This window comes from Neodiprion fabricii, chromosome 6 (assembly GCF_021155785.1).
Source record: "Neodiprion fabricii isolate iyNeoFabr1 chromosome 6, iyNeoFabr1.1, whole genome shotgun sequence".
NCBI classification, from domain to species: Eukaryota; Metazoa; Arthropoda; class Insecta; order Hymenoptera; family Diprionidae; genus Neodiprion; species Neodiprion fabricii.
This window is the reverse complement of record NC_060244.1, coordinates 17666048-17681329: the sequence shown is the minus strand read 5'-3', so window position 1 is coordinate 17681329 and position 15282 is coordinate 17666048. Positions and strand designations below refer to the sequence as shown.

The 15282-nt window shown below is 33.8% G+C and overlaps 3 protein-coding genes across 11 annotated transcripts in view; 1 reads left to right on the top strand and 2 right to left on the bottom strand.

Moving 5' to 3' along the window:
* LOC124184988 (fasciculation and elongation protein zeta-2-like) overlaps window positions 1-15282 on the bottom strand; it is a 296636-nt gene that overhangs the window by 151367 nt on the left and 129987 nt on the right. The window lies entirely within an intron of this gene.
* On the top strand, window positions 83-2979 carry LOC124184976 (polyadenylate-binding protein-interacting protein 2). 5 transcript variants are annotated; one of them, XM_046575266.1, is made up of 5 exons: window positions 83-150; window positions 1427-1616; window positions 1845-2036; window positions 2198-2257; window positions 2325-2979. In XM_046575266.1, the coding sequence occupies exons 1-5, from the start codon at window positions 98-100 to the stop codon at window positions 2328-2330; spliced, it is 501 nt and encodes a 166-aa protein (XP_046431222.1). In that variant the 5' UTR covers window positions 83-97; the 3' UTR covers window positions 2331-2979. The 5 variants fall into 5 exon arrangements, with proteins under 5 accessions (XP_046431222.1, XP_046431220.1, XP_046431218.1 ...); XM_046575264.1 differs by having other exon boundaries at window positions 2322-2979; XM_046575262.1 differs by having other exon boundaries at window positions 2198-2979.
* LOC124184904 (catenin alpha) lies at window positions 3039-15243 on the bottom strand. Of its 5 annotated transcripts, none has more exons than XM_046575096.1 (9): window positions 15076-15243; window positions 14171-14511; window positions 13246-13978; window positions 11797-11823; window positions 10743-10976; window positions 10056-10658; window positions 9209-9886; window positions 8569-8670; window positions 3039-7345 (listed from the first exon to the last, which is right to left on the bottom strand). In XM_046575096.1, exons 2-9 carry the CDS (start codon window positions 14485-14487, stop codon window positions 7181-7183), a joined length of 2859 nt encoding a protein of 952 aa, XP_046431052.1. In that variant the 5' UTR covers window positions 14488-14511; window positions 15076-15243; the 3' UTR covers window positions 3039-7180. The 5 variants fall into 5 exon arrangements, with proteins under 5 accessions (XP_046431052.1, XP_046431054.1, XP_046431053.1 ...); XM_046575098.1 differs by lacking the exon at window positions 8569-8670 and adding an exon at window positions 8258-8260 and having other exon boundaries at window positions 15076-15240; XM_046575097.1 differs by lacking the exon at window positions 11797-11823 and having other exon boundaries at window positions 15076-15240.

Below are 15282 nucleotides of genomic sequence, written 5' to 3'. Positions count from 1 at the left end.
AGAGATCGCACGCTCGCGGCACGAATTCCTACGATAAAATGCCAGCCAGCGTAAGCGGGAGCGAAGACGACCGGAGCTGCTGCTTTGTTTTGATAAAATGTCAACACCACAGACGTCAGACGGTCGGCCAATCAGCGGTCTCGTTCCAACGTAAATATACTACAGTGATTGCCGCAGAGTCTCGATTGGAGCGTTTCGCCCTTTCAACGCCGTCAACCCCCGGCTCGATTTTAGAACGGCTCAAAATTCATCCGTTGGGATTAATTGTCAACGTCTGTTTATTCAACGTTGTTGAATAAGTCGCACGCGATACTTGTTGTGACTAACTTGTTGTCCCCAATTCGTGTAATGCTTCGTGCGGTTTTCGTTCGTTAATACATAGGTGGCAGCACCGTACGGATACGCTGCACCGCGAATTCACGCTTTATGACACGTATTTTACCTGAATAACTGCGTAATTCGTATTTTAGACGAGATATTTTGAGGAACGGATTGTAAGGTACGTGGCAGATTAATTATCAGACGCATAACGATTATACATGTGATGGAATTGCATATAACATGTCAATAATTCTCAGTTAAATCGCGAATAACAAAAATGTGTTCAACTCTGCGATCGCTGCGAGCGAAACAGTGAAAAATGGTTGCTTCTTAGTTGATCTGTCAAGTGATATTCGTTGGTTATTTCGTTTTAATATGAATCGGTAGACTAAACTGTGCTAAATTTTGGGTATTCATTGAGTTTCGGTACTAAATTAATGGTAAACTATTCTTCAGTATTTTTATCCAACCGAATATCACTTTTGTGCATTGCCATAAGTTATATCCATACGTATACATGTGTAAATGCACAAGCGCGTCCGTGAATGCAAAGATATGTGCGTAAATTATTCACTCTCACAGCTGTAGCCTTATATTTTTCTTATTACGCGATGCAACTTCTCAGTGTTTTTTTTTGTTTTCAATGAAGGCGTCTGCAAGGCATCCAAGGTGAATCGGGAATACTCAAGGTTGAATTTGGTCAGCAACCTTTCGAAAATAATTATTACACGGTCACCGTCTCCAATCGGATCATTGTCGAACTTTTTGCTCGTATTTTTTCAGCGTTCAGATAGACGGAGAGAACCGCCTGGCCTCCTTCGCATATTCCCCTCCTCTGCTACGCGAACGGTTTCTAATATTGCCACACAATTGCGAATGGAATTACACATCAGTCCATTTAATTTCGTCGTACGGTCGGTCGTTTGGTCCCGTGAATTACTGGGCTTTGAATGATCTTGATAGATTTCGTTTTCAATAACTGATTAGTTACAATCGACTATTCTTTCATCTTAAATTCAAATTCAGACGCGCAAACGCGTGAAATCTAAAAAATTAAAACTCTATAGTAGCATCTTATTGTCAGTGTTAAAATAATGTGTTTCAGTGTTGAATACAAAACTGGCATGAAAATGAAGATTCCAACCGGTGGTTCAGGGAACGGCTATTATGGCCATGATAGTGGGGTTATCTCATACCTTGATACTGTCGAGACCGAGGCCGATGTCCAGGCTGCAGGAGATGGAGACTTTTCCGAATATATGTGGATGGAGAACGAAGAAGAATTTGACAAACAGGTACTTGAATTTTAAAAATCGGATGGAATGATTCAAGGTTCTGTAGTTGGTTTGTAACTCTTAAAATCGTTTCTCGTTTGTCGAATCTGAAAGTTACAATTCGATTCATGAACGTTTTATATGTACAGTGTTTGAAATAAAAACTATAACCAAGGAAAACTAAGAAACACTAACTTTTTGGAATTGGTGACAAGTTTGGGGTATCATAGCAAATAAATCATTTTGCAGGTACTACAGCAGCTCGAAGAGGAAGAGTTGATGGAAGAATGCCTGGAAGCTATGTTGGAGGAGGAAAGGCAGCATCAGAGAAATCAAAACTCTGCTGCTTGGTCTACTGCCACAAGTACAGTGGAAAATAATGGTATTGATCTCTGCCAGCAGCTAGGTGGCCTTCGAGTACATGATGACCTTGCAAAGCAGGTATTTACGATACTACTTCAAGAGCAAAATTGATTGGAAAATTATGCGCTTTGCCACCCAACTCCACTAGCCAAGAAATAAAATCATACATAGTTTTTCATCCAAAAGCTGTGGATGCTTTGAAGTAGATATTTTGCAAATGAAAACTGACATGATTCCAGAGTACTCTGAATCCGGATGCAGCTGAATTTGTCCCAGCTTACAAACCAGCAATAACATTGGTAAGCGGGCAATCAGAGGTTACTACCGAATCTTCATAGAGACCCTCCATAATCTTGTTTACAGCAGACATAAGCCTAGAGGAGGTCAAGGAGATGCCCGGAGTCAGCCTGCCACAGTCTGTAATTTTAGCAGGAATATGTTGGGATTTGTGCATGATAGCAACTACTGTTACGTACAAATAAACAAATGAATAGATAATGCATGTGATACGAAGGGATATGCTTTCTGTAAAACGCGAAATTAACAACAACAGTTCATGTAATGTTAAGAGAACAGCGTGATGTGTTTGTTTTTGATACAGAAAAGGACACATTACAAAAGCCTATACATATATCTCTGAAAAAACAGTCTACGGTTTACTTTTTTGGGATTATCGTCCATTTCACTATAGGTTACTGGGGTTACTATAGTGTTTAAGATGCGTTTTTTAAACAGATAAAAAACAATGACATTTTTTAATCCATGTACCATTGTTTCTTTTTTTTTTTTTTATATCAATATTTTGATTACCTTTCACATTTCGATCCTTCAAGTGGCTGATTCAAACTGCGTTATTGATATTAATTCACACAAACACATTCAGCAGATCTGTGATAACAGATACACGTGATTGTTTTAGTGAAAATAGTAAATCATAATTAAATTCGACAAAAAGCCAAATGCCCACGATGATTGTACTTTTGTAAATAGTATTCCAGTTTGGTTTAAAATCATTTGCAAAGAAAGAACGTGCGCGTAATTGATTCCCGGCCTCTAACTACTGATAGATTTTTCGAATTGTTTTTGAGAAAAATATTGTTTCAACGTGAGGGACTCTTGGTGGGCCCTCTTGACTCTGTCAATAACAGGATTTAAAACATCCTGTATTCACTTCAAAAACAACTTTGTGAGTGAATAAAAATTCAATTTCGAAATTTCATACATCATAGAGCGTACGATGAACTAATGCAGGTATTTGAAACGTTCAATAGAGTTGAGTAATGAGTGGGTGTATGTTGAAGTCTTATCCCGAATTCTGATACGTAATATTGTTTTACATTATAGTTATTCATCTACTTAACAGCCGCGAAAAGTAACAAAAATTATTACATCAGATACATGTTGATGGTGAATATTTTTTTTTATTAATTAATCTTTGGCACTACCTCTTATTTTTCACTTGTTGTCTTCCAGTTAAATTTCAAATAACACTCCAAATTGTTGAACTTCGAAATAAGGTTACTTGAATAACGTTTGCGAGACTGTGATTGAAAGAAGAGAAATATGTGTACATGAATCATAACGTTTACAAGATATCACATTTATCACATTTATTCATTATACTATAGTCACATCAAATCGCTTTTCAATTGGATTTCGGATATTACGATCACTTATTTTGAATTTCCAAAAAAATTCCCTCGAGAGAATTAATTTCTTACTGAAGTTTCTAAGATCCAATAATTACCATGAATTATAAACGATTTTAAAAACTTCATACCATGAAAGAATCCGAATGGAATAGGTGATCGAAAACATTAACAATATGTAACTGTTCTTGGTTATTGTTTCAAATATGCAATAGGAAATTTCATATTAAAAATACCGTATCACGACAGTTGCATGTACTATCCAAATTTTCAACATATTAAAATTTTTACAAACTTTTAATAATCATGTGGGATTAATGGTTAACAAGAATATATCTCTTTGAAGGTTGTAAACTAAGAATATAGATCTACAGTGAAGCAATTTTTAGCTTGTAAGTAGAGTTGTTTAAGATTTTACTACAAGTGTAGAATTTCACTGTGTAATTATCAAATTGAAGGAACATCAATCTTGTGACATCATTGAAGTGTAATGAAATTTTGGCTTGCTGGATAAAGCAATTTGTTTGTTGGCTCCGATTAAATTTTGCATCTTTGTGAAAATAATGAGATTTTTGTGTGTCTTTATGACTAGGATAGGAATTATAAGTAATAAAAAAAATATTAAAATAATAAAAAAGAAAAAAAAGTACAAAAATATCAAAAGTGAAAATAAAAATACTCCAATTCAATCGATGGAATCGTAGTTTTTTTTTTTTACATAACCGATATATATACATTTAATAAAAAGCTTTAAGCGATTACCTGTGGCAGTTATCCGAGTGCAAAACTATTATGTGAATGAATTGTTATCAAAGAAATTGTAAAATTGGTATAGGAATAGTTCATTTTATTTGACATATCATTATCATTATTACTACTATTAATCTAGTTATGTATTTCATTTTTCGCCAATGATTTTGACATTTGTGATTTTTTTTCACTGCATCCCTTATTTTCTTCTACATAGCATTTAACATGTAGCATAAAATATATTGCAGATGAATGTACGTATTAAAATAGAGCTGAATCATAATTAAATCGTGCACATTTTTTTAGACGCATCTCTTCCACTCCTACAGTCCATCTATCAATGTCTCTCTTATCGAATTGTGGTCTTTTTTCAATACTATAAAAAACGTCTATTTGTCACTATAATTTCATTATAACAACTGTTCGATGAATTCAATTAGGGGATAAATCACTGCGTTCCATTCTGTGTATTCAGATTTGGTATTACGAAAGACTTGATATGTTATGTAAAAATTTATTATAGAATCCAATTTTTGTTACAATCGAATATATAGTAGGTATGTAGATAGTTGCTAAAAGTAAAAAAAAAATACGAAAAAGGTTCAACAAATCTGAGTCCATATATGATAGTACATTTAACTCACAGCTACGTTTTGAAAGAAAACGAAATTGCAGCCACAGCTCTTTGTTTCCATTACAACATGGAATGGATGATCAATTTTACTTATTGTACTGTAAAATACTGTGCATTACGTGAAATAGTATATTCAATAATGTATTCAAACTTTACTGCAATATGCCCATAGTGGTTTTTATACACGATACTTTGCTTAATATTGTGTATGACCAACAAAACACTGGGGTACTTAGCTATTATAAACCATTCTGCGAAATTGCAAAAACAAACTGAAGTCATGTATAGAGTGGACAAAGCAGTTTGCCAGACTGGGTACTGAATTACTGTAAACGATTTGTGTGTAATCGAAGTCACACCACAACAGTAAATGATAATTCTGGACAACTCTACCTAAATCCGTACCAGAACCCTGGCGAGCTATGTATGACGAGCTATATCTATCCCAAAAACAATAGTATGTGCCGCAATTAGTGCTATACCGACCAATATTGATTACGTAAAGTTGGATTCATTTTTTGTTCAGGTTAAAATAATTCCTTATATTTAATATAAAATAATTTGTAAATAATTAATCTTTACCCATAAATATAAACTCACATTCACTTATATACAATTACTGAATCAGCAGTCTCATAAATGGGATGCAATACTGCTCTCAAAGTGATATCATATGTACGGAATATGTAATACTATACGTATAAAACCCAAGTTTATGAGTGCAAACTAATTTATTCAACATAACACAAACTATTCAAAGAAATGAGGATTTTCGAACTTTGCTATTTTCAATCTGTTACACACTAGACAATTACGACTGTGAATATCACGTTTTGTTTTGTATTTGAAAAACTATATTCACGACTTATTGTGCACACTTTCTTGTTTCAACAAATCTATTCTGACGTTTTCCACTCCGTCTATATTGTTTTGAGGCGTTAGCAAATTGGAATAGCAATAAAAATGAATTCAAGGAAGTACCAGATCTTGACACGCAAAATCTAAAATATGAGGGATAAATTTGCGCAGTAAGTATCGCAACTTTTTCGCTGCAAAGGAGTTTACAAGTTAAGAGAAAGAATTTCCCCTTCTAAATTATTCTTACAAAACCCTACCTGTAAGAGCTTAAATAACCTTTATGTCAGGAGTATATTTAATACTAGATGATATAGTGTGGTCTGAGACATACCCGTTGTTTATGGAAAGAATTTTTTGGCTAACCAAATCGATAATAAAACTTATTGAAGCTTATTTTGAGAATGGCATTTTTATTTCAATTGTTTATAGGAAAGAGACACAAAAATATTATTAAAAAATAATAATAATAATAATAATAATAATAAAAAAACAACCACAAGTATCACGCTGTGGCGAAAAATGTCTTTAGTTTCATTTTTTGAAATATATGTCATTAGAAAAGGTAGAGATAATCTATGATATAGGAGTATAATCATCTGGAAATACTGATGAGTGATTTTATTAGATCACAAGTTATGTTATATCTTGTGTGACATTGGTTTCGAAATTGAAAAGTATTTTTGAAATTTACTATTACGCTGTTTTCGCAAAAGTTTTGGCGTATGAAATAACAAATAGTTATAAATTCTCGAAATGTCATTCCAAAGCAAGTAAATTTCAGTCCTGAGTATAGTTATTAGTACATACTACTTATTATTCATCTTGTGAATGTATTTCGTTACTTAAATAAGTTACTTTATCTGTAAAATATTAGTAGGAATATTGATTCTTCGAAAATCATCACATCCCAAAGCAAGTATAAAATATTGTTATTCGAAGTATTGAAAGAGCATCCAATATTTAAATACATATTCTACTTGGTAATATAAATCAACAATTTATCATGTTGGCTTTATTAAAATGATATAGTTAGTTCCAATTTTTCTTTTTCTTCAACATGGGTTGAAAAAATCTTTGTTATTAATAATTTAAAAATATTTTTGCTCAGATTGAATTCTTCAACACTTTAGCATGAATTAATGAAAACCATGTACCAGATGGAACAACCAAACTATCTCTTATTATTTACCAGCACGCGTGTGGTATCCAAAATTCATTCTTCTTTATTAGTACTAAAATATTTGTGTTCCCTCTTAAATAAAAATGTCAAACTAAACATTCATCTCTTGGTTACGCTTTTTTTCTTTACTCAATCATTAATAAATTATAATCTAAACACTCTCGGTCGGGCTCTGGAATTCAGAAAGAGCATGAATGGGATTTTGAACTTTCTTCTGGGATCCTTTTCTTACTTTGGCCCTAACTTCTTCCGGTCGCTCTGGACGAACTAAAGGTTTTTTCTCTGGTGCCTTCATCTTCCATACGACGATAGGAGACTGTTGAGAAATCAAAGATGAAATTGATCAGTGAACACAATAAAGCGAAAAAAAATCAGTTGAGAAATATCCTCAAATCATTAAGAGTCAAGCATACCCATTTCTTTTTGTACAAGTGATTTTCGAAATTGAAAAGGTATTTATCGAATAATTGATGTGAAAATTATTTCTTCGATAAGAATATTTGTTGTAAATAAAGTCCGCTAATTTTGGGTCCGCAATGTCGAGGGAATCATTGCCTTTGACGATATTCGTCACGTTTATTCGAATTTTGGCATAGACTAAAGATTGCTGTTATTACAGATGCTGGTAATTTTATTTTAGCTCTATACAGATTCTTGGCACTTGTAAGATACAAAATGTTATTTTGCGCCAAAGAAAATGGTAGCTACAGCAGCTGAAGTATAATTTTACAATGAACTGAATTTTGTTAATGGAGAATTTTTACCATGAAAATCAGTACCCATGTGCATGTATTGCGAAAAGAAATAGTTATGGATAATTCTTAACGTCAATTTTAACCTTGACTTCATAACACATTGAGTGTTATGTATTTTAGTTTGTGTGCACATTTTAACATGTAACAAGAAACGAAATTGACACAAACATATGTATATTTTTAATGAGTCAGAAAATATTAGCTAAGGCTGCAATATTAATTTTCAAATTTGAAATCTAATCTAAACATTTAGATAATGCAATGCTTCGTAAGAATAATGCTACTTATAGTTTTAGCTCAAAATTAAACACATATCAGAATATATTGAAAATATTCATCTTGTTTATCAAATCATTATCAAAATTTGAGAGAAGCTAAGTGATTTGAATTAAGCTAAAATTTTGTCAGATATGGATGTTAATAACCACACATTCGTAATGTTATTTACTAACAATAAAATTATTGGTACTTACATACTGTAAAATCCATAACAGTTAGTAAACAACAGATAAAGCCTCTATCAGCATTGTAGTTGGTATTAAGCAGTTCTAAGTAATAATTATGTATAATTTTCTAAGTGAAACGTTGAAATCCAATCACAGCGGAAACTTGAATGTTCTCATTATAACATGTATTAAATAGTCGTCTAATAAAAAAGGTATATAATCTAAAATTCTTAATCATCTCTGGATTCTGATTAAACGGTTCACTTGGTCTATATTGTACAACTGTAACTGTGGGGGTTATTGGCGCAAATGAGAACATGGATGGGTTTGGTATATACCAAATAAACAGAGTAGAGAATGGACAGGCTGTGGGATACAGGTAGGTACAGCGCGGTCGGCTTTTGTGGCCATCGTATCTCTTTCCCATTGTCTTCGATTGTCTACAAACAGTGTTGATTTTATTTTTTACTTCATTTTTCTACGCAAAATCAATATTGAAATTAAATGATGAATGATATGAAAATTGACATAGTCAAACCACATGAAATTTACTTTCCAAACAAACAGCAACAATTTTAATCATATTCTCCACAAAATTTTACTAAATTATTACCGCTATGCCTCTCTATTCTCTATAAGCTGTTATTTGAAATATGCAGAGAATCAGATTGACCAGATTGAGCATGGAAAATTCAGGTATACCTACTATCATATATTAAGCACTAATTAGTTATATTGAAGAAAAAAAATTTCAATCAAGTTGCTAAAAATAATGTACAGTAGTCGTAAGTAAGCATTGAAGCTTTTACTATCTTCTTCTTGCCCATCAGTAGTTCAGGCGATGAAAGATTAAGCGTATGAAAATTTTGACCATTCCAATTTTGAAATGGCCATTTCACGATTACTATGTGTATAATTATATTCGAGACTAGGATCTGGTAGCATGTAATATCGGTAAGTAAAAATTGTTATTCTTACCGTAACAGTAGATTGTCTGGGATATTTAGTAGACGCAACATAGGAGGCTTTCACGGTGAGGACAACGGCATTCATCAAATTCTTTGCTGCTTGAATAAGCGACGTTGCGCTGTCTAAACCAGAAACGATCAATTCTCCACTGATGTTCTGTACATCAGCTTTCACTTTGCTTGTAATATTCATTTGATGACAGTAAAGTGCGATCCGTTGTAAATAAGCGAGCAGATCTTTTTTAGTTGAACTCTCTGGACATTGATCTGCTATCTGTCTGGTTAATTTATCCAATTTTGTTCCTGCCTCTGAAATTTTCTTTGCTGCATTTATCACGTCCATTGTAGTTTTCAACGGACCACGTCCTCGTGTGAAATCTGTCATTTCCATCATAATCATACACATGTGTTTTGCGAGAACAATTATATCATTCCCGGCGTCATCCCATTTGGCAACTTCCCTGTCAAACTTTAATTTTTCACTCTTGAAAAATTCCACTTGCTGGAGAATCTTCTGTTTATCTTCTTCAGTCATTTTACGCATAGCCTCTCGGGCAGTGGTGATACCACTGATATCGGGATACTCATCTACACCATGTTCTCCGGTTTGAGCACTCGATTTACTTCGAGTTTCTAAAGTGTAATGTTCATCAAGTTCTACATCTTCTGGATCTAGATCTTCGTCAGCCTAAAAGAAAATGTGGAATCTCAAACAGGTGAAGATTCAGTATACTAAAATGTGACAATAGAAAAGCAGAAATTTTATAACAAAGAAACTAATTATGCATGCATATTGATACTTTTGAAAAATCAGAATGATTGACTAGTTAATATAATATGTCAATATCCTCACTTACTCGATTCATCAACACAGCACGTCTGATTTCCCGCACTCCATCGTAAACTAGTCTAGATGCATCAATAAAATCATTTTCATCAACATCTTTAGCCGGGTTACTTCCTAAAGCATCAACTGCAACTTCTACTCTTTGTGCAAACTTTGGCATAACCTGTTCTCGCAAAACTTTAACAGCTTCGAGAACTCTCTTGGTATAAATGCACGGCTCGTAATTATCCATCTCAGCTTGAACGACGTTGCAAACTCTGGCAGATCTCCCCCTGATAGCTCCAGCAGTTCTATCTAAAGTATCTGCATCACCTTCTTGCAAAGCTAACACACATTTATTGACATCTTCCAGGATGTGATTTTCAGAAACTGCCAAGAAGTCATCGATCGTAGTTATGTCATCGACAGCTTCAGTAAGAACGCGAACTTGATTTTCCCAAGCTTGGCGAAACACTTCCATATTATCAAGTGCTACTTTAGAACGAGGACGAGCAGCCAATACACGTGCAGCATTTATTACTTGAGGACACAGATTCTCAATCTGCGCTGCTGCATAACGAACCATTTTTACTCCATCTTCATTTCCAGACATACTACAGACCAAGTTTGCTACCTACAACGAAAATATACTTTAAAAAATCAAAATATATGTGATAAAATCAATCCGGCATTTTAAGACAGTAGAGTAGAAGCTCACCTCAACAAGTTTATTGGCATGCTCGGTGAAAACTAAAGCGTATTCTTCGACTTCTTTGTCTCTTCCATTCCTAGCAGCTTCGATAAGAACAAGCAGTGGAACACTTGTCTCAAGGAAACTGTCTGACACGTGATCAACAACAGCTTTACGTAGCTGCCGGCGCAAGTCACGTGTCTTTCTACACATGTGATCTATTGCTCGTTCCAAGCCTTCGGTTTGTTCTTTTACGCCCATCTGCAGAAGCATTTAATAACCATTATTTCGACTTTCATAGTTACTAGAAATTGTTCCAGATAATTATTTAGAAGATTATACATGTTAAATTGAATTTTGTTGTGAAATTTTCAAACTTTCGATGAAATTTACATTTTTTTAAAAATTAATCCATGTGTATAGTTTTTAATTTTTTATCGCTACAACTGTAATGTGGCAAAAAAATTATTTTCAATATTACAAATTTAAGCACAATGTGGAATTTATTGGTAAAGCTGTATTTTGTACATCAATGCTGTGCATACTGCTGTATTATGTATGCTGTGCATGTGTGAAATTCAAGCATTACTCTTCCCAGTATTACATTGTTTCGATTTTTTTTTTATAACTAGCGATAGGTGAACTCAAACATTTATATTTATTTATTCACTGCAGTAAAATATAAGCAGGGTGGCAGATAATAAAAAAATGTTACAGGCAATTCAATCTTTATATCTGTGAGTAGACTAACAATGCATGACGTTTATAAGGGAATGTGGCACATTTTAAATATTGTGAGGATTGTAATGAGAAAAAGAGGATATATAGAAGAAGGTGAAATTGGGGGAAAAAAAAAAAAAAAAAAAACCAGGAACGACTGCACAAATAGTTACTTATTAGTGCGTATTGAAAATAGAAGTCAGTATATCGATTAGTTATAGTATGGGGTTGTAAGATGCGGTTGTGAGTGGTGAGTACACCCGGATATTTCAATAACCAGCAAATTGTATTAAGAAAGTACAGTTAATAAATAATATTTAATAGAAATGCAGGAGACAAACAGGGTCGGCTGAATATTTACCCGTTTCCCACCCCGAGCGAGCTGTAACTGTGATCGCCAACAGAAATAAATCAATATAATAAATGTAATGACAATGAAAGACCCAGACTAATTATGCACACCTTTGGCAATATAAATAACACATTAAAATGCAGATTTACACTTGCTCATAAAAAAACTTTACTATTTTCATGTGTTTATGTAACTAACATTACTTCTTTTTTCACTTCAAACAGATTTAATGTACCACTGGTTACCCATCAGTGCATTTATTTCTATTTTTTTTAATTTTCAAACCTTAAAGAACTTATACTCAATAATAATAATCAATAACGTTATTTTATGCAGCTTCGAACTAAGTAGAACGTTAGAAAGTGATTGATATTCTGAAAAAAAACTTGCAATACGTCAAAAACAAAAGCTCGAAATTGCGACAAAGAGATAAACTGACAAGAGGTATAATGTAACTAGCATATTTGGTCTGAGTGCCTTCATAATGTTGTAAATGTTTACAAACTATAATTCAAAATGTAATTGATACTTTAAATGACGAATTCTCAGCTGTATTTCTATCCTGAAATTGTTTTGGGATAAAAAATGATACAGAAGGGGACTTTCAAATTATGCGATAAAAGACACGATAAGCGTCGTTTTCTAATCATTCTTTTCTTTAGGGGACACATCAGCAAAACTCGAAGATTTTTCGATTGACATCAAATTTTAACCATCAACAAAGATTCGCACCAGTTTGGATTTATTGCATTGAGTGTGTTAAATATTGGTTTCAATGTCGTCGAAACTTTGTGTCCTCGAAGAGACTTTTTGCATAGCAATTTGTTTCGTTAAAATGTTAATTAATTGCATAGCTATCTTTGTAGCACAAGTAAGAAAGGTTCTTTTTTTTTTTTTTTAAATTTTATTTCTCATTTGATGATCAATTATCAAACTGTGCCAATAATACGTAGAACAAAGTTTAAATGATAAAAGAATAAAATAAATATCTTAAGAATTAAAATCAAATTTATTTCTAAAATTAAATGTGACCAAATCAGCATACTTTCTTCAATTGAAAATTAGTGTGACTATTCTCAATAGCAAGAAACTAACATAATTTCATAGTAGATTATCAAATTGCGATTTGGATAGTAACTTTCCTGCGTGATCTTACCAGGACAGCTATGAAGTCATTTCAAATTTTAGTGAAAGGTTGATGAAACGAGAAAATCAAAGATCACTAATTTTTGAAATTGTGTAAACCAATATCTAGAAACATACTGTGTACAATCAATCCAAATAAATATAAAAAGATTTGGTTTGCGAAACCTTATTGGTGGGGAAAATATCATTGCGATTGAAATAATTTGGAATCGCAGTGAGATCTCCCTTTAAAATCAAATAACTGATAAGTTAAAGAATCTCATGATGTTTGAATGTCGATAAAAGTTGTAAATTAGACATATTAATACTTACGTTGTTCATGTATTCGCTGAGTAGATCTTGCAGTGCTTGTCTAACTGCGTTGCACTCAGCAACAATCCGTTCCCTGCGCTCATCTCTTGTACATGAAGAATCAGCCATGAGTGCAGCTCCACTAATAATGCTTTCCAACCTTTCCTCCAGACTGGGACGAGTGCGTACTTCGTTATAAGCCAGGGGTGACATTGCCATTCTTTCATCAAAATCATCAAGAGCTGCAGCCAACTCTCCTGGTCCATCATACGGATGCTGGCCATCTGTTGGTGTTTTCCCCTGTGCTACATCATTTATAGTATTAACAGCCTCGCAGACTTGTTTCAAAACGTAATCTCTGTTAGCTTTAGCAGCAGCTAGTTCTGGGTGTCGAACGTAGACTTTAGAAGCTGTTAAAAGCATCGTTGAATGTTTCTTGAGAACAGCCCTGGCAGCTGCTAAGTCATCACGAAGTTGGGGATCTTTAAGTTCTTGCTGACGTTTAGCTGCTTGATTCATAAGCTCTGAAGCATTTCTGCCAAACTGCTTGATATTCTCCAATAGCTCGCCTTGGGAAGAAGCATTTTTCAACTTCTCTAAATCGTCTTCAACCACATGCAGAGATTTTAAAAGCAAATGCACATCAACCATGTCTGCCAATATTAGAAGACGTGTGACAGCAGATAGAAGATTCCTTGCTGCACGTACCATGTTACCTCGCTTCAGCGAAGAACAAGGATCTTCTGAAAACTCCCTAAATTAAAAAGTTAAAACTTCGAATAAACTGAATAGATCAAATCTTTGAATATCTGTGAAATATTACTGTATTAAATTAAATACAATTAATTCAACAAAGAACTTAAGAAAACTAGGTTTGATAGTTATGAAAAACTTTTCTCAAACTTCTACAAGTTTCAATCAACAAAATTAATTCAACTGTACTGACCGAGCAGCAATGCTCATCGCAGCTCCTGTTTTTCTCACTTCTTCAACGGCACTAAGCATTTCAGCCGTAATATCAGGATTTTCATATGCTATCTGCTCTCCCTTTTCAATGAAGTTAGTTGTAGCCTTTTCAACTGTTCCAACCAAGGCACTGGCACGTTTAGATTTGCCTTTCTTCTTTTTGCTTGGACCTTTGGTATTAACTAAAGTAGTTACTTGCAGAACTAATGGCTCCAACGTTTTTTCTACAGACATTGTTCGAATCTCCAAATTCTTGGGATCCCATTTTAATGTTATTGGCCCAAAGTGATCCGACATTTTTAGTCCTTATCGAGTACTGCTCTGAAATATTAAATTGGGGTTTGGTTATTGATTTGCCTATGAAACTGATGACCTCAATTTTCAGACTACGTAATGTAGATGATCATAAGAAGCAGGTTTCGGAAGTCAATCAATGAGTATGCTACCAAAGTTAGTGACTAAGTAAGGAAATGTCAAATTGTCAAGTGAAGTCTACACATCAATCTGGAGTTGAGACTTGAACTTTTATTTTTATTACACAGCACGTTTCCTAAGGCTGAATTTTAAACTTGAATACGAAGATAACTGATAAAATGTATCCAGGATAACTTTGAAGATTGAAGTCGTTAAGAATTGCAGAAGCACAGAACTGAATAAACTTTTCAAAACCAATTAGGCAGCATGAGTACTTTTAGGATTTCCAAAGTGATTTTGAAATTCCACAATTATTACTGGAAATGGGTGCATACACAAAGTCAAATGGTATATCAAAGGGACTGATAAAAAGTTCCAGGAATGCATCTTGACTCATCATACGAAAATGCATTAGCTAATGTTGAGTATCACAACCAATGGGCGACACAATCGCCTCGCTATTATACTGACCTTCATAAGATACGAAAAACTAATTATTCGCACTTTTCACAATCACTAGTGATAAATTTATATTTTACTTGAACTCTAATTGCAATCGATTTATCTACTTGCTGATGACCAGTTTTACCACGAGAAGCTTGATGTCACCTCGATTTATCACACACCTTTCGTTCATGACGTCATTGCTGTCTTCAATCGGAAATGGTGCGGCAGGCG